The following is a 27,650-nucleotide window of genomic DNA, read 5'->3' as shown; positions in this document are numbered from 1 at the left end:
ATAATGTACAGTGGAAACTGAATCATTACAAGAACAAGATTACTTCAGTGTCAGGTGGCACTAAGAGATGGAATGAAACGTGTGCATAACAAGGTGATTGGCAGGAATGACAGTCTACCAAACCTATCTTAATACTCATGATCCCTGGAATATGATAACTACACGCTCTCCACTCCGCCTATAAAGAGAAATACACGTGTGCAGACCTGTATGTATGCTTTTCACAATTAATTCATCTCCCAGGACAGACAGAAGAGTTTCCCTGCAACAATACAGGGGAAAAAAAATTCAGAAACATTTGTCTCTGACTGCTCCAGATAATTAGAATGTTGCAGTGATCTCACATGGATGTTGTCAACAATTACCTGTCGATCCACTTGCCTTCCTGTGCCGTGATCACTATCCAGCCTGTTGTGAGTGCCTTCTTATGGCCTGAGAGTTAGCACACTCTCCACACCAGAGTGAAAACGTACTCCTTTGGCTGGGACTTTCTTGTTCTCTCAGCCTCCCAAGAAGACATCTCTAAGGTTAAATTTTAAGTTTGTGCAATGCTTACAATGGCTAGGGGACAAGATTGCAAGCTGCTTCAGGTCATACCACTTTCTTTGGCTGAATACAACTTCCATAACTGATTGTGACATTACAGCAGTCTGGAATCTCTGGACTGAATACAGCATTGGGCTCTCCCGGCCAACCCTGTTTAGACACAATGTCAGAATCAACTAACCCCATTGTGAAAAGAGAAATATTTACCTCATCCTCAGCTCTTATTTTATTCACTTTCAGCCAAAAGTAACGCCTTCACTAGTCATTACTCTGTTTCTTTGTTCTGTTTAAAGACCCCTGTCCCCAAACATGCCCTTTGTGCCTTCTATTTCATTGAGGTACTGTGTGGTCTCACTAAGCTGCACCAAAGTGAACATAACATGCAAACTGTTCAAATATTCTCACCTTCAACTGCAACACTTCCAAAACAAACATTCTTCACTTTTTAATTTGTCTCCTCACTTTAGGCTCCTCTCCATCCCTGAGGATGATGATGCTCTTTAGCCTGGCACTGGACAGGTAACACTTCTGCTCTTGACTGCAGAGAGTAATGCAATCATAGAAGATAGGAGTAGGAGTAGGAGTAGGCCATTCAACCCCTTGTGCCTGCTCCACCATTCATTGTGATCATGGCTGATCATCCAATTCAATACCATAACTCCCTGCACCCCCAAACCCCATCATATCTTTAGATTCCTTTCACCACAAGAGCTATATTTAACTCCTTCTTGAAAAGACACAATGTTTCGGCCTCAGCCACTTTCTATAGTAGCACATCCCACAGGATAACCACTCTCTGGGTGAAGAAATATTTTTTCATCTCAGTCCTAAAAGGTTTACCCCTTAGCTTTAAACTATGAACCTTAATTCTGGACTCCAACACTATCAGAAACATCCTTCCTGCAAGTAACCTGTCTAGTCCTGTTAGAATTTTATTCTCTAAACTCCATTGAATATAACCCAAACTCATACAATCGCTCCTCATATGTAAGTCCTGCATTCCCAGGAATCAATCTGGTAAGCCTTCACTGCCCTCCATCTATAGCAAAGCATTCTTCCTTAAAAGAGGAGACCAAAACAATGCACAATAGTCCAGGTGCAGCCTCTCCACGGCCCTGTATAATGCAGCAAGACATCCTTGTTCAATACCTTTATTTCCAACTGCACTGTCCCATACTACTACAACAACCCTTGATACAACCAGCACTTGAAGGGCCCCTTATACTCCAGTGCTATGGTCACTTTGTTCATTCATCTTGCATTTCTTGGCTACACAAGGTGCAAGAACCTCAAAGCATTGGACAACAGCTGAAGGTTCCAAACTCCAGTCGTACATTTTGCTCTTTGTCCTTAGTACATCCTTACGGCTCAGTACCAAATTTTGTTTGGTAATACCCAATGCTCAGTCGGACATTTTATGCATGAAAGGTGCTATAAAATGTCAACTTGTTTAATAGTCAGACGGATGGCTAAAGTGACTTGTACATATTTATGATTTGTGCTCAGATTACAGTTTAGAACATGGAAAAAGCACAGACTGCTATCCATTACCCCTTCACAACCTTGAACACATACAAGAAAGATGTGTTTGCACTAGAGAGGGCGCAGCAGGGATTTACCAGGATGTAGTCTGGGCCAGAGTATTTCATCCATGAAGAGAGACCGGGCAGGCTGGGACAGTTCTTCCTGGAGCAGAGAAAGCCAATGGGGCAGCTGATTGAAGCGTACAAAGTTCTGAGGGGTATAAACAGAGGGAGAAACTATACCCCTTCATGGAAGGATCAATTTACAGAGTAATTTGGGGATATGTTATGGCCAGAAACCTCGAGACATTTAAGAACTATTCAGCTGAACACGTGAAACACGAAAGAATATCAGGCTGTGAGCCAAATGCTGGAAAATGGGATGAGAATAGACGGATGATTCACGGCCAGCACAAACACAATGAACCAAAGGATCACTAAGTGTACTGTACAAACTTTATGATTAAATAACCCATCTCCTCAAAATGACAGCTTGTTTCCTTAAAATAGTGACCTGTCCCTTTGGGACTCAGCCTGTCTCTTTAGGATCATGGCCTATTCCTTTTGAACATAAGACCAAGGAGCAGAAGGAAACCATTTAGCCCCTTGAGCCTGCTTCACCATTTAATACATCATGGGTGATCTCAACTCGACCTCAACACTCCATAATTCTTCAACCCCTTACTAATTAAAATTCTTTTTATCTCCGCCTTAAATTTACTCAATGTCCCAGCATCCACAACACTCTGGAGGAGTGAATTCTACAGATTCATGACCCTTTGAGAGAAATTATTTCTCCACATCTCTGTTTTAACTTTGCTAGCCCTTACCCTAAGATTATAACCTCTCATTGTAGATTGTCCAACATGTGGAAACACCTTTTCTACATCTACTTTGTCAATTTCCTTTAGCATGTTTTATACTCCAATTCTTCTAAACTCGAGTGAGTACAGGCCTGAACTGTCAATCTCTCTTCATAAGACAAACCCCTCATCTTTGGAATTAATCTAGTGTACTTCCACTGAAGTGTCTCCAATTTCTCCAACTACATCCCTCTTCAAAGAAGGGGAGCAAACTTGTATACAATACTCCAGATTTGGTCTCACTAATACCTTGCACAGTTGCAGTAAGACTTCTATACTTTTATACTCTATTTATTTTGCAAAAGATGCTAAATTTCCATTTGTCTTTCTTATTACTGTTGTAATAGCATTCTAGTTTTCTGCAATTCGTGCACAAGGACACCCAGATCCCTTTGCACTGAAGCAACTGAGGTTTCTCTCTATTTTGATGATAAATTGCCTTTCTATTCCCCTGGCCAAATGGATAACCTCATATATGGACGCACCATTAAACTTCATTTCTATTTCTTCATTGCAACATACTTTCCCATTTATTTTATTGTCATCTGTAAATTTGGCTACAGTAAATTTTTAACACTACACCCAAGTCATTAATATAGTGTGTGAATAGTTAGGGCCCAAGGATCAAACCCTGTGACCCACCACTTACTACTTGCCAACCAGAAAAGGACCCATGTATCCCGACGTTTTGCTTTCATGAAGATGTCATAGGACTGCTACACAGGAACACTTTGTCAGCAGCGTAGCGGCCTGAAATCTCCAATGACTTTAAGGATCTCATCACCAACTGCAAGACCTGCACTATCTGCAGACCACAGCAATAAGAATTATAAATACCCACCACCTTCCTCCCTGTATCATGGGAATATATGGCCACAGTTCTACTTATATTCGATGGAAGTTCTGAGCTCATCACACTGATTATTAAGCCCAATGGATAGAGGTTAAGCAGCTTCATAGCACAGCTACAGATGCAGTTATCAGAGTCTTGTATGAAATATTTGCAACACATGGTATCCCTGATGAGCTGGTTCGGATAATGCGCCACAGTTTGCTGATGGGCGCTTCTGCTAATTTGCTGCCAGTTCTGTATTGAAACATATCACAAGCTCAACAACATGGCCACACTCAAATAGGGAAGTCAAGTACAGGGTCAGGACTATTAACTCACTCAGAGATAATGCTTCACCCAAAAAAATGAGACCAAACATCTGGTCATCTCAAAGTTTCTATAGCATTGTAAATCACATAAGCTGAGACTAGTTGCTAACATGTAATGGACTGTATCTTGTTAACATCAAGAGACCTTTTAGTTAACCTAGGAAATGAGTTTTCTCTACCATACTAGACCAAGCAGGCCCTATAGTTCCCACATTTTAACAGGATAGTAATTGCAACCTTCATCATAGAATGTAGTGAGCTGGCATGGCCACATAACTTGCATGAATTTTAAAAATCCAAACGTATAAAAGTTCTGAAATATGTATGTTGTATTCAACAACGCTCAAAAATTTTGGTTTAGAAAGGAATTCCAATCATTTCTAATGTACAATACTTCCTGAGGAAAAGAGTTCAATTGAATTCAAGAATCGCAGCATCATTTTCAGCTCCCTTCTTCTGATCTTTAATTGATTCTATGATTTTCTCAAAATAATTAACCTCTAATTGTCCTCAAGAAGGCACAGCAAGAGAGACCTGGTAGCCTGAGGGAAATACAACTAAACATACTTGCACTTCAATAATAGAATAATAACTTCTGTGTAACATGGGATAATATTCCTGCCCTAATTAAAGCGTTAATCCCTTGACTAGCTATAAATAACACCAAGCAAGATTAATTTGAAATGGTCATACACTTGAATACATGGTATAGGGAATTTAGGAAGAATACATCCTATTCAATTTGAGGTTTATTATCATAAGCCAGAAAAGAACAACAATGTTTTTTAAATATAAATATTGCTAAACATTAGGTATGGCTATATTAATGGTGTTACAGGTTACATTTAATTCTGAATTTTAAAAGGCCGATTTTTGACTTGTGTGCTGGAAGAGCAGAAGTATCGAATAATAGTCTGGAGACTCCTTCTGGCATTGTTTTAGAACTGCACCTTAAGAACAGATGAAATTCTACACTAACTTCAAACCTTATGAAAATCCATAGATACTGCTATTGTAGGTAAGGATTTAAAAAAATCAGAGGATAGTGTGTATTACTTTTAATAAAATAAAGTGGAATAAGTCATTTAACTGTCCACTTGAACTTCCTGAATGGAAATCTCAATCTATGGAACATTGAAAAGCTCCAAGGAAAAGCTAAAGAATGTGATGTTAAGATTGTAGCTCGATTTAAAAGGAACAATTATGACAATTACTTCTGATTTGGTGTATGGATGGAAAAAGAATGGCTCATCAGCATAAGATTATGAATTTGGTGAAAAACTATCAATGTGTAATATGAATGGTTCTTATACAAAATAACTATGACTTGGTACCTAGGAATACACATGATAGAAATCACTTTATTCGTATATCTTAATTTTCTAAATGTAATAAATTTTCCAAGGCTAACCATTAATGCCCCAATTACAGATTTTGAGAAATAAGTTTCTTATTCACTAGAACAAGTAACTCCACAGCAATCAAAGAAGGTAGAAAAATGGTTTGTAACACCCATATTATGAATTAGTATTTTTCACACGCAACTTACAGATTTCATGAGAACACTCCCATATATTAAATCACCTGGAATTATTTTTGGCAGCTTCATTGATACTAATTTTGGAGCAATTTTGTGTTACGAATATTGGCACAATGTTGCAGTTATCCAACCATTACAAGTATGACTTTAGGAGATCAGTTGGCAACTACTTGCCAGTTTGTTATGATAATGTTTGGGAGAAGATTTGTAGCTCGGGTGCTCGTTGTTGTGGTTCTGTTCGCTGAGCTGGGAATTTGTGTTGCAGACGTTTCATCCCCTGTTATGATAATGTCTGACACAAGTCAAATTATTTTACTACAATAAATACCCATATGCACACATTTCAATGACTTAATTGATTCACAGAAATATATTAGCAGCTTTATACAAAGAACCTTACAAATCATAAGCTACCCAAGTGCATATTAATTTTGAACTTTGCAGATTGGCTATTATTAACTTACTAACGCTTGAACTATATACTCCTTATGAATCCCCATCAGGAGATGCTTTTCTCACCATTCACAAGCCAGGTAATCCGAGGCTGAGGTTTGCCGTCCACTGAGCACTGCAGAAAAAAATCGTCACCCTCGCTCACTCTGCATTCCTTCAATACGTTAGTGAAAAATGGTGGTACCTCCTCTTCCTTGGAGCCTTAAATCGATTAATCAAAAACAGCCCATCATAATTTGTACATAGATTCTTTACATTTGCATGCTTTGGATGTATAATTTAGCCTTCCTACAATTATTCCAAAATAATTTACTTGGTTAACACTTCTCACTTTAATAAAGTATTGGGGTAGGAATCATTGTAATACTGGCAGGAAGTAATGTCCAAGTTGCCTCATTTCAGCTAGTTGACAGCTTCCTGAATTCAAATAATACAATTAAAATCTTGAACTTAAAGTGGAATACAAATATGCTAAGTTTAATTAATTTGTCAGATACAACTTTTTTTTCTCAAAGCAGAAGCATTAACTAACTTATTTTAAACAGCCTGTCTCAGCTGAAGCAAGCATTCATGCAGATATATCCCACAGCATTAATTTAAAGGACCAAACAAGTTGTCTGCCAGTCAACTTAATTTGGGAAATATGAAATCATATAACTATGCTGTAAAATCAGGAAACCTTGTCTATAGTTTAGAAATTATTGTTGTCAACATTATTGCATGAACAGATTTGCCCAGATGTTATTTTAATGCAGGGTTTAACTGAATTATCACTAATACATCTACAAATATAGTACACATGGTAGTGTCATGTGATCACATCAATATTCATCAAGAAATGTGACCAGGGATTTCTTTGTTTATATTTTTGTCTGTCTGAACTGTAATGGTTCCACTAATGAATAACTTTGTTCAAAACTTACACATCAAAATTAGTAGACTAATGCAGTTCTGGTGCGGCTGAAGTTATGAAAGCATTTGGAAAAACAGCCAACAAACATTGAACTGAATGCTTGTTTCCACTAATATTGCCATACAATTTAACAATCATCACAATAAATAATTTATCCTGAAAGGAACACATTTTAACTGAAGTGAGAGCATGAGATAACCAGTCATATAAGTATTCATTAACATATATTTGCTGTAGTAATAGCCTTTATTCCTCAGAGCTACTAGTAGGCTGAAAAATCTATGAAACCAAAACAATAATTTGAAGGGAAAATACTCAGAATTAGTATGCACGTGAAATTACCTCATTTTACCTCAAAGACGAATATGCAGCTCAGCTTTAACAGGCTGCTACTCTACTAATTACTATCTATAAAATCCACAATTAACCACCAAGCATTGACCATTCTATATTAATTACTGCATTATAAATTATAAGTGAGGAAATGAGGACTGTAGATGCTGGAGATCAGAGTTGAGAGTATGTGGCTGTGAAAACACAGCAGGTTAGGCGGCATCCAAGGAGCAGGAGAATCAACATTTTGGGCATAAGCCCTTCATTATTCCTGATGAAGGGCTTATGCCTAAAATGTCGATTCTCCTGTTCCTTGGATGCTGCCTGACCTGTTGTCCTTTCCCAGAAACACATTCTCGACATATAATTTACAATAATTGCTCATGACAGGTCAACATTGTAAAATATAGCATTGCTGTAAAGGCAAAGTCTCATGAAAATGTTTTAGCTGCCGTTAGGGTAATGGGATGATGACCCTTGAAGAGTACACAGAATATTTATTTAAATAGTCCTTTTAGTATTGAGTAGCAAGGACAGAATGTGATAAGGTTGTCCAGGTAGCACTTTACTGAAGAGGCAATTTGTATGTAAATCCACTGAAAAGTGCACAAGGGAAGACATTAAGGACCAACCTTGTCAGGGTCAGGAGAAGGAGCAGCAGTCTCACAGACACCAAAAGGAAAATGTAAGTCTCCCCTGTCAATTCTCTTCCCCAATTATGACACCTTGCGAGACAGTCCTGACTACAGTACTCTCCAATCATCTGGGTCTTGGCAGGCAGTTTCTGTGCCTCATGGTTTTCATCACTTCCTAGCAGGTGAAAATTGACTGGAAATGTTTAATTGAGGCTAGTCAGCTAAGTAATCTGAGCCTCAATCCTGGAGAAACAGACTGAAATTCTACCTCCACAACCAAGGTACAACCAGAACTAAAGTTCGGACTAAAGTGTTACTCATGAGGATTTTGCAGGTTTGCCTGAACTGAGTTGGTAATAGGAGCTGAAGATTGACCCCTGAATCAGAAGCGCGGAGTTATTGCTGGAGCAGCTGCTGACTGGAGGCAGGCCTGTCACTGCCAGAAACAGTCTGGAGGCTACCTCATCAGATGCCTGATGCTAGGCAGTCTGTTTAAAAGCCCTACCTTTGTGACCTAGATATAGTTTCAATAACAGCAACAAAACTATAAATAGCTCTCTAGCCCTCATTCCTTACACACCGTCAAACTCCTAATGCCTCATTAATGCTAACACATGCCATCCCATGTCACACTAACCTCAGATGGTCCCTCACACCCTCTATGTCAACTGATGCTCCTCCAACACATTCATGGATCCTCAAACCCTCCATATCAACCTATATTCCTCTATCCACCTCATGTGCACTTATACCCTCTATGCCTACCCACACCCCTCTATCAAGCATTCTTAACCCTTACATCTTATAAATGAATTTGTCCAATATCTACAATGGGCAGGCCCAGGAACCATGATGAGATGAAATAAAATATCGGCCCAAGTATCTGTTGCAGACTATAGTTTTAAAAAACACGCAATGTCAAAACTTTAATTCCTTTAAGTACTTCATTCTTTATATCAACAGGCCTTTGTCTTAACAGTTCCACATGAATGATAGTTGATCACCTTAAGACACTTGGAGGAGGTAATAAAACTGAACTTACAGAAGCAACCTCTGCCCCTCACTCTGTGGAAGCAGTCAAGAAGCACTAATTTTCATGAGAAAAAAACAGTGAAAGAGAAAACAATTGCAGGTTGGATGTTTATGTTCTAAAACTTTAAAAGGCAGAAACGTAAATGATGACAGCTTTAAGACTGAATACAGCTTATCCACTTTACCTGAATATTCATATCTACTCTGAATAAATCCAAATATTTACCTGACCTATCCCAAAGGGCCCCTACCCTCTCTCTGAAAGTAGTGTTTTACCTCTCCAAAAGCACAATACTTTTCCAAATAACTCCTGACAGCTTTGCTTCGAATGTCAAATACCCGCAAATTGTGCTTTGGAAATCTCAATAATGAAAGTTTTTCTGTTTGAAGACATATGAAGCTGCCTCCATGAATCATGGCTATACATATTACAAGTCACCCCTGATTTCTCTCCTACTCCCTACTCCACTCCTCCGCTCCCCCACATCCAAACCCCATGACAAAATGGTGGTTCAGTGGCAGAACCTTTGGAATTGGGGTTCCAATGCTATTCTGGCTAAGGCACAGCACCATTCCATCTCTGTGAAAATTTAGGCCATTAAAAATTGAAGTGCTGAAGAAGGGCCATTCATCAAATGGAGTTGTGTTGGCAGAAATGGAATTGTGTAGCTCAATCCCAATTTCCAGCTCCTGTTCCATAGCCCTGTATGATGTAACACTACATGTGCATATCTATGGGTTGTGATTGTAATGAGGTCATCATTGAATATGAGTTCTCTGATTGGGGCTGTTAAACTGGTCCAATTTGGGAGCTCTGGCTGACAGATAAGAATAGGACAGTTAGAGGTTCTATTCACTCTGAGAGCTGGCTCTGAGGAAACTGGACCAGTGTCAAGCTCTCTCCACATGTAAATAAGGGTGACTTGGTGACAGGATACCAGCCTCTGTGGAGTTATTTCACTATGTATTTATTAATGAGATGAGATTGCCTATATTGCTACATTGATATGAATTCGGGGTCAAAGTTATTTGCATCTGTCCAATTTTACACATTAGTTTTGCACTTTGAACCAAACTGCTTTTTTAATATTTTCACACGCATTATCAGTTAAGATCATAAGATATAAGAGCAGTTAGGCCATTTGGCCTATCAGGTCAGCTCTGTCATTCGATCATGGCTGATATGTTTCTCAACTCCACTCTTCTGCCTTCTCCCCCTTGATCCCCTTCCTAATCATAATCTATCCATCTCCATCTTAAATACACTCAATAACTTGGCCTTCACAGCCATCTGTGGCAATGAGTTATATAGATTCACCACCATCTGGCTGAAGAAATTTCTCCTAATCTCAGTTTTCTAGAGTTATCCTTGCATTCTGAGGCTGTGCCCTTGGGTCCTAATCTCTACTCCTTGTGGAAACATCTTCTCCATGTCCACTGTATCTCAGTATTCTGCAAGTTTCAATCCGATCCCCCCATATCCTTCTAAACTTCAGTGAATTCAAACTCAGAATCCTCAACTGCTCCTCATATGATAAGCCCTTTATCTGCGGAATCATTCTTGTAAACATCCCCTCCAAGACCAGCATATCCTTCCTCAGATATGAGGTCCAAAACTGCTCACAATATTCCAAATGCAATCTGACTAGAGTCTTATACAATCTCAGCTGGACATACCTACTCTTGTATTCCAGCCTTCTTGAAATGAATGTAAACAGTGCTTTTGCCTTCTTCACTGCTAATGAACATGCATCTTAACCTTAAGAAAATCCTGAATTAGGTCTCCTATGTCCTTTTGTGCTTCAGAATCTTAAGCCTTTCCCTATTTAGAAAACAATTTACATCTCTATTCTTCCCCAAAATGCATAGCCTCATACTTTTCCACATTGTATTCCATCAGGCCAGTGCAGGCCATCCACAATCCCCTCGTTTACATATGCTGCCAATGAGCTGCCAAAGGAAGTGATCAAGGCAGGTACAATTACCACATTTAAAAGGCATCTATGGATGTATGCATAGGAAGGGTTTAGAAGGATATGGGCCAAATGCCCGGCAAATGGGACTAGGTCTGATTGAGATATCTGTTTAGCATGGATGAGTTGGACCGAAAGGTCTGTTTCTGTACTGTCTCACCCTATGACCCTTTCTCTTTCTCTGGGCTCCACCCACCCATCCTCATACCTTTTCCCCTTTCTCTCAACTTTGACTTCAACATAAATACCATTTTCCCTAGCTGCTAACAGTTCTGGTTAAGAATCACCAGACTCAAAAAGTTAACTCTGATTTTCCCCCACATGCTGAAGACCTGCTGAGTTTCACCAGCGATTTTAGCTTTTGCTTCTGATCTCCAGCATCCACAATTCTTTGTTTTATTTACCTTCTTCTTAGTGACAGACATTACACTCACCTCTACCCCCAACTCTCTTGAAGTTCTGGTCTGTACTGGGATCTTCCACTGTGAAGACTGATGCAAAATACCTATTTAGTTTCTCCATTTCTTTATTCCCTATTACTTCCCCTCTAGCCTCATTTTCCAGTAGTGCAGTATCCACTCTTGCCTCTCTCTCTTATTTAAAAAAAACTCTTGCAACCTTCTTTTATATTACTATTTATCTTATCTCCACCTTCCTTGGGATGAATTTCTGCTGTACCTCCCAAATGATCCTCAGAAACACCGAATCTTGCTCCTTCACTGTCTTCCCTGCTAGGCTCCCTTTTGAATCAACTCTGACCAGCTCTTCCTTCATGTCATTGTAGTTACCTTTACTCAATTGTAATACGATTATATCTGAGGGAAAGCTTGCCAATTAGATACAAAATTGGCTTGATGGTAGGAGACAGAGTGGTGGTGGAGAGTTGTTTTTCAGACTGGAGGTCTTGCCCAGCAATGTCCCTCAGGGATCAATGCTGAGTCTACTGTTATTTGTAATTTATAGAAGTGATTTGAATAAGAATTTAAGAAGCATGGTTAGTAAGTTTGCAGATGGTACTAAAATTGTGGTATAGTAGATGGTGAAGAAGATTTTCTACAATTACAAAGAGATCTTGATTAATCAGGCCAATTGATTGAGGAGTGGCAGATGGAGTTTAATTGTGCTAAATGTGAGGTGTTGCATTTTGGTAATTTGAACAAGGGCAGTTGGGGAGTATTGTTGAATAAAGACAGTTCAGTTACATAGTTGCTTTAAATTTCCATTACAGGTAGACAGGGTGGTAATGAAAGCATTTGGCATGCTTACCTTCTTTGCTCAGACCATTGAAGAAAGGAATTAGGACGTCATGTTGCAGTTGTACAGGATGTTGGTGAGGCCACTTTTGTCATACTGTGCACAGTTCTGGTAGGTGTGCCATGGGAAGGATATGATTAAATTGGAGAGGGTGCAGAAAAGACTTACAAGGATGCAGCCGGGACTAGAGGATTTGAATTATAAGGAGAAGCTGGATAGGCTAAGACTTCTTCATTGGAGCATGAGAGGTTGAGGAGTAACCTTTTAAGATTTATAAAATCATAAGGGGCATAGATAAGTGAATAGCAAAAGTATTTTTCCCTAGGGTAGGAGAGTTCAAAACTGGAAGGCATAAATTTAAGGTGAGAGAAGAAAGATTTAAAAGGGACCTGAGGGAAAATGTTTTCACACAGAGGGTAGTTCATACATGGAATGATGACGTGGTAGATCCAGGTACAGTTGCAGCATTTTAAAGACACTTGGACAAATACATGAACAAGAAAGGGTTAGAGGGATATTAGCCAAACACAGGAAAATGGGACCAGTTTAGATTGGGAAACTTGGCTTGGACAAGTTGGACTGAAGGGTCTGTTTCAATGTTGTATGATTCTATGACTCTATGATTCAAGCCTCTCCCTCTCAAACTGCAGGGTGATTCTGTCATATTATGGCCACTGCCCCCTATGGGTTCCTTCACCTTAAGCTCCCCAATCAGGAATGCCTCATTGAACATCATTAAATCCATAACTGCCTGTTCCCTCACGGGCTCTACCACAAGCTGCTCTAAAAAAAACTCAAAGACGTTTCACAAATTCCTTTTCTTAGCATCTGCTACCAGCCTGATTTTCCCAATCCACCCATATACTGAAGTCTCCCATGAATATTATAGGAGAGTCTTTCTTACATTCCTTTTTTATCTCCTGATTTGTTTCCTGCCCACATCCTGACTAATGCTAAGGGACCTGCACACAACTCTCATTAGAAACACTTTCCCTTTGCAGTTCCTCAACACTATCCACACAGGTTCTATGCCTTCCAACCCAACATCGCTTCTTGCCATCGATTTAATTTAATTTCTTCCTGTAAAGCCAAGTAACGTGGGATCAAGTAAAATGTAGGCAAGACTAAGTAAAGATGGCAAGCCTCTTTCTGAACTGAGCATACATCCGTAAAATAGTTGGATCTTTTATGACAATCTGAAAGTAGTTGGGGTCATTTTCTGGTACAAGGTTATGGATTAACAAAAATCCTCTAAATAGATTTTGCAATCTAGCATGATGGGATCTGATTGCATGACCTAATATATGAATGTAAGAATACTATTCCAATATCACACGAACGTATTCCTAATTCTTCCTGTAATAACATTACAGGAAATTACTTAATTGAACAAGGCTACTTGCCTGTAACACTTAATGTCCAATTCCTGGAAAGCTGGCCTCTGCGGTTTGTCACTGTGCAGCTGTATGAGCCACTGTCAGCCATATTTACGCTGCTAATGCAAAGAAATTGAATCTCATCCTTTTCATACATTTCAAGACCACCTGTTTGATTCAGTAAAACTCCATTTTTTGTCCATTTCACTTCTGGTTTTGGATATCCTGTAACTGTACAATAGAAACTTAAATCAAATATCGTAATACAGTAAATGAAATCGGAAGGAACTTTGAGAAAAACAAATAATAAATCTGTCATTATAACCCTGCTGGATGATCATTTAAATCATTTTGGAGATGGTGTAGCAAGGAAACCAAGGTATAACAAGGAAAACAAAGGAAAGGATTGTATTGCTACTTGCATTTGCCACTTTAAAAGTGTCGATGACCTGCAGTTATCAAAAAAAAAGCCACTCACAGTGAATCTCACAGACAGCTGTTCTTGAACAACTTCATAAATAATCTATAGAGATAAAATTGCACTTTGCCCCTAAAAGGTACCCAATCATTGGCATCTAATTCATTTGAAACAAACCAGCTCTTTTTAACTTGTCACTGAATGATGTAACAATCCAATATCATAGCACTCTCAAACTGCGAGATGTATTTATCCAAGCAGGTCCAGAATGAGATGCCCACATCAATTCTATTTTGGAATGAGCTAATAGCCTTCTATACATGTTTCACTAACTGAAATACAATTTCCTCTCAAGCAGAACTCTCGTCACTATTTCCACATTTTATTCGTCCGATATTGTACATGGGACTCCTGTTCCCAATCACAAAACAGCAATACAAAGTAATTGAAAATGTTCAGAAAGGGCTTGCAAAGTCACTCTTGGCTCTAGTTAATATAATTACTCAGACACTGCACATGATTGTGGCCTAGAGACACTCTCAAACTGATGTAATAAATTCTGCCATTCTTTTGCAAGCTTGCAGTCAAGCTACAAAATGCATTATTTGTTACCTGCAAATAGATCCCACAGTGGCTACAGAATTCACACTAACTGAATTAAGGTTTTGCATTATTAAATTTGTGAAAAAGCTAATGCTATATCTCCTCTGCACAATAAAAGCTATAATAGTTGTTAAACTTTGAACACTTGATAGTGAGGAGTCCCTAGTCTGATAGTACATTATTCTACTCGGTTCTTTCTAACAATCTTTGAATTTTATACATTACTTGGTATGATTGGTTGTAAAATTTATGTCAATTTGGCTTTTTACTGAAGTTCATTTCCAAATAAATAAACCTCTGATGATTACTAATCTACACCCATTGATTGTGATGCAAGTATCATGAGAACTTCACAGAACATGTTCACTTGAATTATCTTGAGATCCAATTAGTGCTAATCACATTGGTCATTGGCAGTATGCATCCCTCAGGGATGAGTATCTTGAGTCGCTGGCATCACTCAAAATTATCCTGTACCTCTTAAAAGAGCATTATAGCATGAGCAGTGGTTGAAGACAATTTGATCTGGAGAAAAAAAGTGAAGAATGGCACAACATAGGGAATGGGTTTGCACTAAAGTCTTCAGATGCTGCACAGGAGGTCTTACTGGAGGAGATGCAAAGGAATAAAGATGTCCTGTGTCCATAGAATGAAGGAGACCTTCCAGATTGAGGGTCAAAAGGCAGTGGGGGCAGGCTGACTTAGAGTTGAATATTGGAGCTCAAACTCCAAGGACCTGTCTGCAGAAAGCTCCAGAACTTCAAAGAAGTGATCAAGGTCAGTGATTTTTAAAATTTTTTAACCTTTTTTCTAATTAACCTGTTTAGAGATGTCATTGTACATCTCTGGAGCAGGTGGGGCTTGAGCCTGGGCCTCCCAGCCCAGCGACAGGGACACTACTGCTATGTCACAAGAGGGCCCTTCAAGGTCAGTGAATCTACCCTTACATGTCATATCCCATTGACTGCATTAACAACATCAGGCACAAATAAATACATCACTTGGCTACCAAAGATCCTTATCAATCAGGACTCAGTTGCAATGCTGACATGTTTCACATTATCCTCACTCACGGGGTACTGCAGTAAACCTCACACGCATACCTCACAGGTTACACAAACAACCAGCTATTCAACTTTGACAGCCGCATTAGCAAAACAGATTGCAGAACACTTACTGTCACAATTCCCCGTCTCCTGCAAGGCAAGATGGTGAACAACCAGAGGAGGCAGGAGCTAACCTAAAGGAAATGCATATGCTGCTATATCTGCATATTCTGATCTTTACAGAGAAGGTTGTGTTTGTCTATACTAGGATGCCCACTGATCAAGCTGTGTCAATGGGCTGTAACTAGTAAAGGTGACGATATGCTTAAAACTAATCCTGCTTCTCATTTCTCACTTCGTCCTCATCCTGTAATCTTATCTGATTTAAACTGCAGAAACAGCCCCGCCTCTCTTACTACAACTTTATCCTTGTGCCTTCCTCCTTTCAGACAGCCAATGAGTGCACCCCTGGTTAGGCAGTGGAGAAAATCCAGGAAGCCAATGATGATAAAGGCATAGCTACATAACTTAGTTTCTCACCATCAGTCTTTGTTCAGATACTGACAGTGTGTGTGTATTTAAAGGATAGCTTCACAACAGAATCTAGACACTAGAACATCTGTGGTCAGTGTTAAAGAGCATAGGGAAATTTACAGTTGTGCTGATACAGGAATGAAACAAATTCATAATTTCCATTGTTCACTTACTTTTACATCTGAATATAACCTCTTCACCCGCCAGTACTGTCTGGCTTTGAGGATAAATAAGAAAATCAGGAGGTGATCCTCTGGTCATTGATTTTTGTTCTGCAATCTTTCTGCTTTCTGCTGGCAGTTTCCCAGCTCCTGATTGTGAATTCTGCATAGTTCTGCAACCTTCAACATTCAACTGCGGGATAACCTTCGGACATTCTTCCATCTGCCCTGCCGGCTCCTCTTTTCTTTCAATAATTGCCGGTTCCTCCATCTTGTGTGATTGGAGTATGAGAGTACGCTTAGATTTCTGGTTTGTTATCATACTTGGTGCTTTCTGTTCGATAGAGCCTGTTGGAATTTTTTGGGTTTTCTGCTGGGTGGAAGTTCTTGTAAAGATTTGAGCTTTCTCTTGGATGGAGGATGTAGCAATTTGGGTTTTCAGTACGGTGGGAGCTGGAGTAGTTTGGGATTGCTGTAAGGTGGGGGCTGTTTTGGTGTTTTGGGATTTCTGTAGGATGGAGGATGTTGTGCTAATTTGGGATTTCTGTAGGGTGGGGGCTGTTGTGGTGATTTGGGATTTCTGTAGGGTAGGGGCTGCTGTGGTGATTTGGGATTTCTGTAGGATGGAGGATGTTGTGGTAATTTGGGATTTCTGTAGGGTAGGGGCTGTTGTGGTGATTTGGGATTCCTGTTGTATTGGAGTTTTCTTTATTTCTACTTTTGATTCTTGATGTGTTGCAGCATTTAAATATTTTTGTTGGAGTGTCACATTTTTTACTTCTGACTTCAGTTCTGGATGAGACTTGTTTTCTTCAGTTCTTTTTTCCAGTCGCTCTTCACTCTCTGGCTTCTGTTTCTCAGGGGCTGCTAGAATGCATTTCATCGCTTTCTGATTCTCCTTGGATTGAACAGTGACTGCACTAGCCTCTTGCTTTTCCATTTGAATGCCATTTGCAGTTGTCTGTTTAGTTTCCAGAGGTTCAACAGTTTTAGCAGCATTGCTTCTTTGTTGCACCGAAGAACTATTAATTAAAAATAAAACTCATTACCTAATTGATCTTTTCACACACAGATGAATTTACATTGTACAGTATTAAATTGATAAAGAACGAAACATCAGCGTCCTGACAGACTTAATACATATAGGACATTTATTTTATAACTGGATTAACAATGTTGTTTAAAGCATATACTTACATTTCAGATGTTGAACACATATCTGAAAAGAAAACCAAAAAAACAATTTGAATAATGATTTATAATAAAACATTATTATTAATAATAGTAATAAATTAATAATAATGACAAACCTATATGCTTTTTCACCTGTAAGGTTTATCTCACAGAATCATGCCGTACAGAAGAGGCCCTTCAGTCCATCACCAAAACTATACTATTCCTAACATTACTCCCATACTGGGCCCATAGCCTGGAAGGTTATGACACTTCTTGTGCTCATCCACATACTTTTAAAGGTTCTGCAGTCTCCTGCCTCAACTACTCTCCCAGGCAGCGCATACCAGACTCCAACTACCCTCTGGCTGAAATCCCTCTGGGATTTTCCTTAAATCTGCCCTAAACCTCCTGCCTTTCACTTTCAAATTATGTTCCCCTGTTATTGACCCTTCGATCAATTCGACCTTTCGACCCTTCGAACAGTTGCTTTCTATTCACCATGCCCATGCCACCCATAATCTTATTCACCTCTGTCAGGTGAATTGATAAATAGAGTCATAGAGATTACAGCACAGAAACAGACCCTTCGGTCCAACCCGTCCATGCCGACCAGATATCCCAACCCAATCTAGTCCCACCTGCCAGGACCCGGCCCATATCCATCCAAACCCTTCCTATTCATATACCCATCCAGATGCCTTTTAAATGTTGCAATTGTACCAGCTTCCAATACTTTCTCTGGCAGCTCATTCCATACACGTATCACCCTCTGCATGAAAAAGCTGCCCCTTAGGTCCCTTTTATATCTTTCCCCTTTCACCCTAAACCTATGCCCTCTAGTTCTGGACTCCCCCATTCCAGGGAAAAGACCTTGTCTATTTATCCTATCCATGCCCCTCATGATTTTATAAACCTCTATAAGGTCAACCTTCACCCTCCGATTCTCCAGGGAAAACAGCCACAACCTATTCAGCCTCTCCCTATAGGTCAAATCCTCCAACCCTGGCAACATCCTTGGAAATCATTTCTGAACTCTTTCACGTTTCACAACATCCTTCCGATAGGAAGGAGACCAGAATTGCATGCAATATTCCAACAGTAGCCGAACCAATGTTCTGTACTACTCCTGTACTCAATATTCTGTACTCCCAACTCCTGTACTCAATACTCTGACCAATAAAGGAAAGTATACCAAATGCTTTCTTCACTACCCTATCTACCTGCGACTCCACTTTCAAGGAGCTATGAACCTGCACTCCAAGGTCACTTTGTTCAGCAACACTCTTGAGGACTTTACTATTAAGTGTATAAGTCCTGCTAAAATTTGCTTTCCCAAAATGCAGCACCTCACATTTATCTAAATTAAACTCCATCAGCCGCATCTCAGCCCATTGGCCCAACTGATCAAGATCCTGTTGTAATCTGAGGTAACCCTCTTCGCTGTCCACTACACCTCCAATTTTGGTGTCATCTGCAAACTTACTAACTATAACTTTTATGCTCATTTAAAAAAAGGCTAATATGATTAGATAAAGTTTTCCAAACATACAAATATCTGTGAGATGCAGTTCTATCTTTATGATAAACTCTTGTAGGTCATGGGCAGTTTCTCTTTCCATAACAGGAGCCATTCAGAAGCGAGTGTAGAAAAGGAGAAGACACAAAAGTAAAACACACTGTAAATGAAGTTGGCACATCAACTTCAAGAAATTTAGATTCACAAAGAGTAGGTTTATAATTTAACTTCTAATTCTAGTAGGAAATTCTCAGTAGGGAAGATTTCTCCAAAATTATCAACACTACTTATTGCGATTAAGAACATAAGGTAATTCAAAATACCAATAAGACCAATTTTCATTTTAGATTAAAGAGGGAAGCTATGTCTGTTACAGTAGTGTGTACCTGCTAGTGTTGTGCAAGATAACACACAAAATTATTTAAACAACTGTGAGAAAGAGTGGGATTTTGGATATCATGTCTACAAAACCTGCGTTTGAAGTCATTACAGTGGTGACAGCCCAGAAGGAGGTCATTCGGCCCATCATGTCTACACCAGTTTCCTGTGATATCTACTGACTAGTACCATTCCTTCACAATTTTCCTGTAGCTCTGCAATTTTCCTATTTGATAATTACCCAAACCTGCTTTGAGCACACACTCAGGCATTGCATTCCAAATCCTAACCACTCATTGCACCAAAAGCTTTTTTCCTCATGTTGCCTCTGGTTCCTTTTTCGATCACTTTAAATATTTGCCTCTTTTTTGTTTAAAAAGGCTGAACATGAATTTTAAAACATTGTATCCCCTAGTTTTGGTCTCACCCATGAGAGGAAACATAAATTCCACATCCACCTTGTCAAGACAATACATAGTCTTCAATAATGTCTCACTTCATTCTTCGCAACTCCAGACAAACCAAGCCAGCTGGTTCAAATCATTCTTCACAAGACAATCCGCTCAATCCAAGTGAACTTCCTCTGAACTGCCTCCACGCATTTACACCCTTCCTTAAATAAGGACACTGAAACTGCACACAGTATTCAAGAGGTGATCTTGCCAATGAATAACTGAATATGACATCCTTGTTTTTATGTTTACATTTCAGAATAAAGCAGAGCATTCCATTCGCCTTGCTTACTTACTTGTACCTGCATGTTAGCATCTGGCGACTCAGAGTCACAGCACAGAAACAGACCCTTCGGTCCAACCTGTCCGTGCCAACCAGATGTCCCAACCCAATCTAGTCCCACCTGTCAGCACCCGGCCCATATCCCTCCTTCAGAATAAAGCAGAGCATTCCATTCGCCTTGCTTACTTACTTGTACCTGCATGTTAGCATCTGGCGACTCATAGAGTCACAGCACGGAAACAGACCCTTCGGTCCAACCTGTCCGTGCCGACCAGATGTCCCAACCCAATCTAGTCCCACCTGTCAGCACCCGGCCCATATCCCTCCAAACCCTTCCTATTCATATACCCATCCAATGCCTCTTAAATGCTGCAACTGTACTAGCCTCCACCACTTCCTCTGGCAGTTCGTTCCATACCCGTACCACCCTCTGCGTAAAAAAGTTGCCCCGTAGGTCTCTTTCACATCCTTCCCCTCTCACCCTAAACTATGCCCTCTAGTTCTGGACTCCCCAACCCCAGGGCAAATACTTTGTCTATTTATCCTATCCATGCCCCTCATAATTTTGTAAACCTCTATAATGCCACCCCTCAGCCTCTGAGGCTCCAGCGAAAACATATTCCTTGCAAAATGTTAACACAAATGCAAGATAAAAAGCTTCAACAAATGTGCCTATTTTCAGTAATGCATATGTTTCATTGTTCTCTATATCCACACTTTTAATGCACTAGAGAACCTGGATTCCTTTGCAGTTTGGGATTTTGCAGTCACATTCTGTTTAGGTAATACTTTTTTTCTGTTCTTCTGACCAAAATTTAAACTTCACATTTTCGCACATTATACTTCACAGGCAGATCTTTGCCCTCTCAATTTATAGTTATCAGTCTGCAATCTCATTATAAAAACCAAAAGAACTGTGGATGCTATAAATCACAAACAGAAACAAAAGTTGCTGGAAATGCTCAGCAGGTCTGGCAGCATCTGTGAAGGGAAATTGGAGTTAACATTAGGGGTCCAGTGATCCTTCTTGCAATCTCGTGATGTCCTTTTCAAACATACTTTCTTACTATCTTTGATACATCTGCAAATTTAGCCACCATGCCTTCACTCCCCTTATCTAAGTCATTGATGTAAAATGTAAAAAGCTGGGGTCCCAGCAAAGATCCCTTCAGCACCCCCTTCGTACACTCTACCAATTACAAAAACATCCCATTTCTGCATACTCTCTGTTTCTGCCAACTAATGTTCTATCCAACTGATATGTTATCCATAACACAATGTCCTTCTACTTTGTGCAATAACATTTTATGTAGAATGCTGTCAAATACTTTCCAGAAATCAAAGGAATTTATGTCAACGAGCTCACAATAATTCACAGCAAATGCCATTTCTTCAAAAGAACTCTAATAAATGTTGCCAGCATTGGAGGATTTGAACTATAGGCTGGGGTTGTTTACCCTGGAACGTTGGAGGGTGAGGGATATTCTTATAGGGGTTTAAAAAATCATGAGGGGCATGGTTAGGGTAAATAGACAAGGTCTTTTCCCTGGAGTGGGGGAGTCCAGAAAGAACTAAAGGGCATAGGTTTAGGGTGAGAGGGGAAAGATATAACAGGGGCCTAAGGGGCAACTGTTTCTTGTAGAGGGGGGTGTGTGTTTGGAATGAGCTGCCAGAGGAAGTGGTGGAGACTGGTACAATTACAATATTTAAAAGGCATCTGGATGGGTATATGAATAGGAAGAGTTTAGAGGGATATGGGCTAAGTGCTGCCAAATGGGAGTAGATTAGGTTGGGATATCTGGTCGACATGGACGAATTGGACCAAGAGTCTGTTTCCTTGCTGTACGTCTCCATGAGTCTAAATTGTTAAAATATGATTTCTCTTTAACAAAAATTGCTGACGCTTCTTTATTACCTTGTTTTTTTTCTGACAGCCCAGCTATAATGTACTTATGGGTTGATTTTAACACCTTTCCCATAGCAGTTTCCTGTTTCCTCCTCACCTCCTTCCCTTCTGGATTAGAAGGGTCATATTTGCTAATTTTCACTTTGATGGTCATGGGAATGGGTGTGAGGGTAAAAGAGTGTGGATCAGTGGCAGTTTTCTCACCAGCGCATCTTAGCACTTACCAACCTTTGTGACTGTGTCTAAGATCTGTTTCAGACTGTACACCTGACTCCCCAGTGTGAGGACTGAGTCTCACAGTAGCCTTTAGAAATATAGGAAATAGGATCAGAAATATGCCATTCGGCCCTTCAAGCCTGCTCTGCCATTCAATAAGATCATGGCTGATCATCCTATTCAGTACCATGTTCCTACCTTCTCCTCCTTTCTCCTCATACCCTTTGATCTCTCTAGCCGCAAGTATGACATCTAACTCCTTCTTGCAAACATCCAAAGATTTGGCCTCCACCACTCTGTGTAGCAGAGAATACCACAGACTTACCTCTAACTCTCTAACTGAAAAGGTTTCTCCTTATTTCATTCCTAATTAGCCTACCCCTTATCCATAAATTGTGACCAATGACTCTGGGCTCCCCAGTCATCATGAAAATCCTCCTGCATTCACAATAATTAGTCCTGTTAGAATTTTATAGGTTTCTATGAGATACCCCCTCATCCTTGCTATTTTTATGGCACACTTGTGCATTGGAGTGCACACAAACATAGTTATTCAACCTTGATCAAAAACAGAAATGGCTGGAGAAACTTCGTGGGTCAGACATCATCGCTGTGGAGAGAAAGCATGAGCAATCCAGTGACTCTTCATCAGAAAGTAAAATGTTGCCAGATCTGCTGAGTTTGTCCAGCAATTTCTGTTTTTGTTTCAGATTGCCAGCATCCGCAGTTCTTTGCTTTATTTTATTCAATCATGATGTTCACGTGGTCCACCTTATGTCAATACAAAACAAGCTTTCTGAAGTTTATGATTACAAACCCAAAATTAAAAGAAAGAAAATAATGTTCTGTATTGGCTGAATGTGGTTGTGGATCAGGCTTAAAACACATACTTAAATGAAATTGTTCAGTGACAATATAATGTCTGATAAAGATATAGAATTATTTAAACTTTTACAATTGGAAACCGTTTTATACTACTCAGTAGTTTATCAGTGCATATTGTAATCTCAATGTTTACAGTGATGACCAAGTGGTCTTGTTTTGCCCCTAATTAAAAAAATAATTAGGTGAAAATGCAAATAGATTAGGATTTGCAAAGTCAAATTTTCTGAAAAGTAGCCCAAAATAGCATTCATACTTTGAAGTATGAGTTCCACAGATGCCATTGCTTTTCCAGAATTATTCATTACTAAACACACATAGTTTCCAGCATCCTCTGCCCGTGCAGCTCGGATTTCCAAGAAGTGAATCCCAGACTTCTCAAACATGTTGAAATGATCACTTTGCTGCAACTCTGCCTCACCCTAGGGGGGAATAAAAGAGTATTCTTTAATCAACTAAATTGTTACTTTCTAAAAGCATTTTTTAATTCCAAAAAAAATCTCAGTGAACAACATTTCAATTGCATTGCTACAACAATTCTCAATTCAGCCAGTCTTCATTCTTACTATTGTTAGTCTCAGTTATAAGCCTATTCTTCAGTTGGATTGCTCAATAAGGAGAACTGACTCAATAAGGAGTCAGCTATTACGAGGGGGCATAGCTTTAAATTAAGGGGTGGTAGGTATAGGACAGATGTTAGGGGTAGGTTCTTTACTCAGCGAGTCGTGAGTTCATGGAATGCCCTGCCAGTAGCAGTGGTGGACTCTCCCTCTTTATGGGCATTTAAACGGGCATTGGATAGGCATATGGAGGATAGTGGGCTAGTGTAGGTTAGGTGGGCTTGGATCGGCGCAACATCGAGAGCCAAAGGGCCTGTACTGCGCTGTATTTTTCTATGTTCTATGTTCTACTCGTCAAGAGATTGATTTATTTGCTACACAACAATACACCAGGCACCTGCTCTGTTGAATGGAGTTTTCTGCTTTATGGCACTGGGTTCTATTATTTATTTTATGGACATCAAACTTCTACTGCCCTCAATCTTAATTTCAGATAATCACTGATGTGCTAGATAGTTTCATTAGCACTACAACTTGCAACCAACTGTAGACAAGGTTTTCATTCCAATCAATAATGTCTTTGTTACACAAGGAGCATTTGATTAGTTGAATGTACTGATAAACAACAAATTTGTGCGTGACCTTACTTTATACTGATGTGCTATTTGTACTCCATCTTCTTTGAGACAAGCTTCCTTATTCATTAAGGTTTGCTGCATAAATTTGAAAGTTCAACACATTTGAAACAAATTGAGCAATGTCAACTTTCCTCAACTCGCTGGTCAAATTGTGTGCACAGCACTCTCCTAAGGATAAGAAATACTTGCACAATAATGTTCCCTCTGAAAGTCTGCATTCTGCCAATGCAGCGTGGCTGTGGGGTCATTGGCAGAATGGAAGCAAGAGTTAATAAGGTATTTAAAGCAATAAAATACAAATTACAAGATAAAATGAAACTTATACTCGGATTTCGGTTATAATTGTTTTGGAAACACTATGTATTTTTTCCAACACAAAAGACATAACAGAAAATTTAATTTGCAATAAAAAGGAAAAATGGAATCCTGATATATTGCTCATTTAAGAGGTATGTTTTGCTTAGATTAGAATTTCTATCTTGCAGGAATGAAGAAGAGAGAGATGCTTTGATAGCTAATGTGACGCTCTTTGATGAGTTGATGAGTTAACTCTGTTAAATGAGAAGGACATGTTAAGAAGCTCTTCTTGTTCAACAAAGCAAAAAAAGTCTACATTGAATTTGTTGACTTTGAAGGAAATAATGTAAATTTTTTAAGTTTTAAAGAGACATGCAAAGTCCCTGCTATGCTATTGCATGACAACACCAACTTGGAAAGTCCTTATTTGTGATAAACATGGTTCCATTGTAAACAAATTGTAAACCTCAGACTGACGTAAAAATCATTGGCTACCTTTTGGTAAGGGATACAGACACTGCTGTGACAATTCAGATCAAGCTCTTGGGTGATTTAAAGATGCTATCCTGGAATGGAACCATTATTGACAATAATTCTTGCTCTTTCCCAGCTTTTCCCCAGCTCAAAGGATATTGAGGTTACAGTAACTTTTGGCTCATTTTTCTGCTGGATGAGTGCAAGAAGTAAAATCCAAAAATAAGCTGCACTTCAACCCTGCAGTTACCATAGAAGAACAATGGGTGGAAGAAAAGTTCTGTTTCTATCTAACAATAGAAGTATTCATAAATATGATAGCAGCAGCCCTGAAATAAGAATGCTGAGATTATTGGACCCAGGAACATTACCCGAACATGCTGACCTGCTAACTTTAATAATAGTATGCATCTGCATTTGTTCTTAATAGTTTTTTCCCCCATCCCAACCCTTTCAATAAATTCCTTCCCTCAATCATGTTCTTCACTACCAATCGTAAAATAACAATGCTCTCTTAGTACAAACAGAGTCATGTCTTCCTTGGTCCTTTCACAAGAAATGCTAACAATATTGTCTTCTTACTTGCTAGCCTTCTCAGAATCAACAACTTCTTTCATGGCTCACTTCTGACTCCCTATACTCAAACATGTGCTTTTCATTTAACTGTTGGTCACCCTGTTCTCATTTTGCAGTTTCTCTTTGTCAGCACATACAAACTCACACATTTGCACTCTCCAACTCTCACACTTTCATAATGGAGGTCAAAATAATGCACATGGTAAGGAGGTTGTGTGAGAGGAGTTGCCAACGTCATTGAGATGTACAGCACGAAACAGATCCTTCATCCAATTCGTCCATGCCGACCTGATATCTGGACCTAATCTAGTCCCATTTGCCAGCATTTGGCCCATATCCCACTAAATGCTTCCTATTCATATACCCATCCAGATGCCTTCTAAACATTGTAATTGTACCAGCCTCTACTATTTCCCCAGGCAGATTATTCCATACATGTCCCACCCTCTGTGCAAAAAAGTTGCCCTTTCGGGTCCCTGCTATATCTTACGCCTCTCACCCTAAACCTATGCCCTCTAGTTCTGGACTCCGCCACCCCAGAGAAAAGACTTTGTCTATTTATCCTATCCATGCCCTTCATGATTTTATAAACCTTTATAAAGTCACCCCTCAGCCTCTGATGCTCCAGGGAAAACATCCCCAGCCTATTCAGCCTCTCCCTACAGATCAAATCCTCCAATCCTTGCAATATCCTTATATATCTTTTCTGAACCCTTTCAAGTTTCAACAACATCCTTCTTCTCTGAACTGCCATCATAGCAAGCACTGAAAAGTGCTCATCCAAAGCAGTCAGAGTAGCAGACCTTTAGACCAGTGGCTTAGCTGGAAAGGGTTTTATTATATTATGATATGACCCCCAGTGAAACACACTTCATATATCTTGACATCAAGCTGCATTGTGACATCAAGGGAAGGATTTTCCATGTTTACTTCAGAATGTTACCATGACACTCATATGGGAGTCGGAGCCCACATTCCATGGATAACAGTCAGCTGGCTGTGATCTTCTCTCCCACATTAGCCAATTAATGGCCAGAGGGAGAGCTTGCCATCTGATTAGAGATAGAGGGCCACAGAAAGCCAATATGAGAACTCTTAAATACTATGCAATAATCTCTTGTGCCACTAAAAATTAACAATTATCAATGTGAAGTCTCATTATTTCAGATTATTAAAGATTTAAAAATGCTTCTTGAACTAGAGTCATAGAGTCATAGAGATTACAGCACAGAATTAGACCCTTTGGTCCAACCCGGCTATGCCGACCAGATATCCCAACACAATCTAGTCCCACCTGGCAATACCCGGCCCATATCCTTCCAAACCCTTCCTATTCATATACCCATCCAGATGCCTTTTAAATGTTGCAATTGTAACAGCCTCCACCACTTACTCTGGCAGCTCATTCTATACACGTACCACCCTCTGCATGAAAAAGTTGCCCCTTAGGTCTCTTTTATATCTTTCCCCGCTCACCCTAAACCTATGCCCTCTAGTTCTGGACTCCCCCCATCCAGGGAAGAGATTTTGTCTATTTACCCTATCCATGCCCCTCATGACTTTATCCACCTCTATAAGGTTACCCCTCAGCCTCCAATGCACCAGGGAAAAGAGCCACAGCCTATTCAACCTTTCCCTATAGCTCAAATCCTCCAACCCTGGCAACATCCTTGTAAATCTTTTCTGAACCCTTTCAAGTTTCACAACATCCTTCCAATAGGAAGGAGACCAGAATTGCACGCAATATTCCAACAGTGGCCTAATCAATGCCCTGTACAGCTGCAACATGACCTCCCAACTCCTGTACTCAATACTCTGACCAATAAAGGAAAGCATACCAAACGCCTTCTTCACTATCCTATCTACCTGCGACTCCACTTTCAAGGAGCTATGAACCTGCACTCCAAGGTCTCTTTGTTCAGCAACACTCCC

General features: G+C 39.7%; 1 protein-coding gene across 4 annotated transcripts in view; it reads right to left on the bottom strand.

Annotated features, from left to right (window-relative positions):
* LOC122551600 (myosin light chain kinase, smooth muscle-like) overlaps positions 1-27,650 on the bottom strand; it is a 422,603-nt gene that overhangs the window by 183,870 nt on the left and 211,083 nt on the right. For 3 of the 4 annotated variants that reach the window (XM_043693744.1, XM_043693745.1, XM_043693743.1), the window contains exons 7-11: positions 23,430-23,595; positions 17,562-17,583; positions 16,377-17,386; positions 13,630-13,833; positions 6,153-6,287 (exon numbers count right to left, since the gene is read on the bottom strand). In XM_043693744.1, the coding sequence (XP_043549679.1) occupies positions 6,153-6,287; positions 13,630-13,833; positions 16,377-17,386; positions 17,562-17,583; positions 23,430-23,595 (1,537 nt within the window). Of the gene's footprint in view, positions 1-6,152; positions 6,288-13,629; positions 13,834-15,800; positions 15,876-16,376; positions 17,387-17,561; positions 17,584-23,429; positions 23,596-27,650 lie in introns of those variants that run through there. The other variant, XM_043693747.1, reaches the window with a different exon arrangement.

The sequence above is a fragment of the Chiloscyllium plagiosum genome, chromosome 7, assembly GCF_004010195.1.
Source record: "Chiloscyllium plagiosum isolate BGI_BamShark_2017 chromosome 7, ASM401019v2, whole genome shotgun sequence".
Classification (NCBI taxonomy): domain Eukaryota; kingdom Metazoa; phylum Chordata; class Chondrichthyes; order Orectolobiformes; family Hemiscylliidae; genus Chiloscyllium; species Chiloscyllium plagiosum.
Note: the sequence above shows the minus strand (reverse complement) of the source record. Positions and strands in the feature narration are given on the sequence as shown.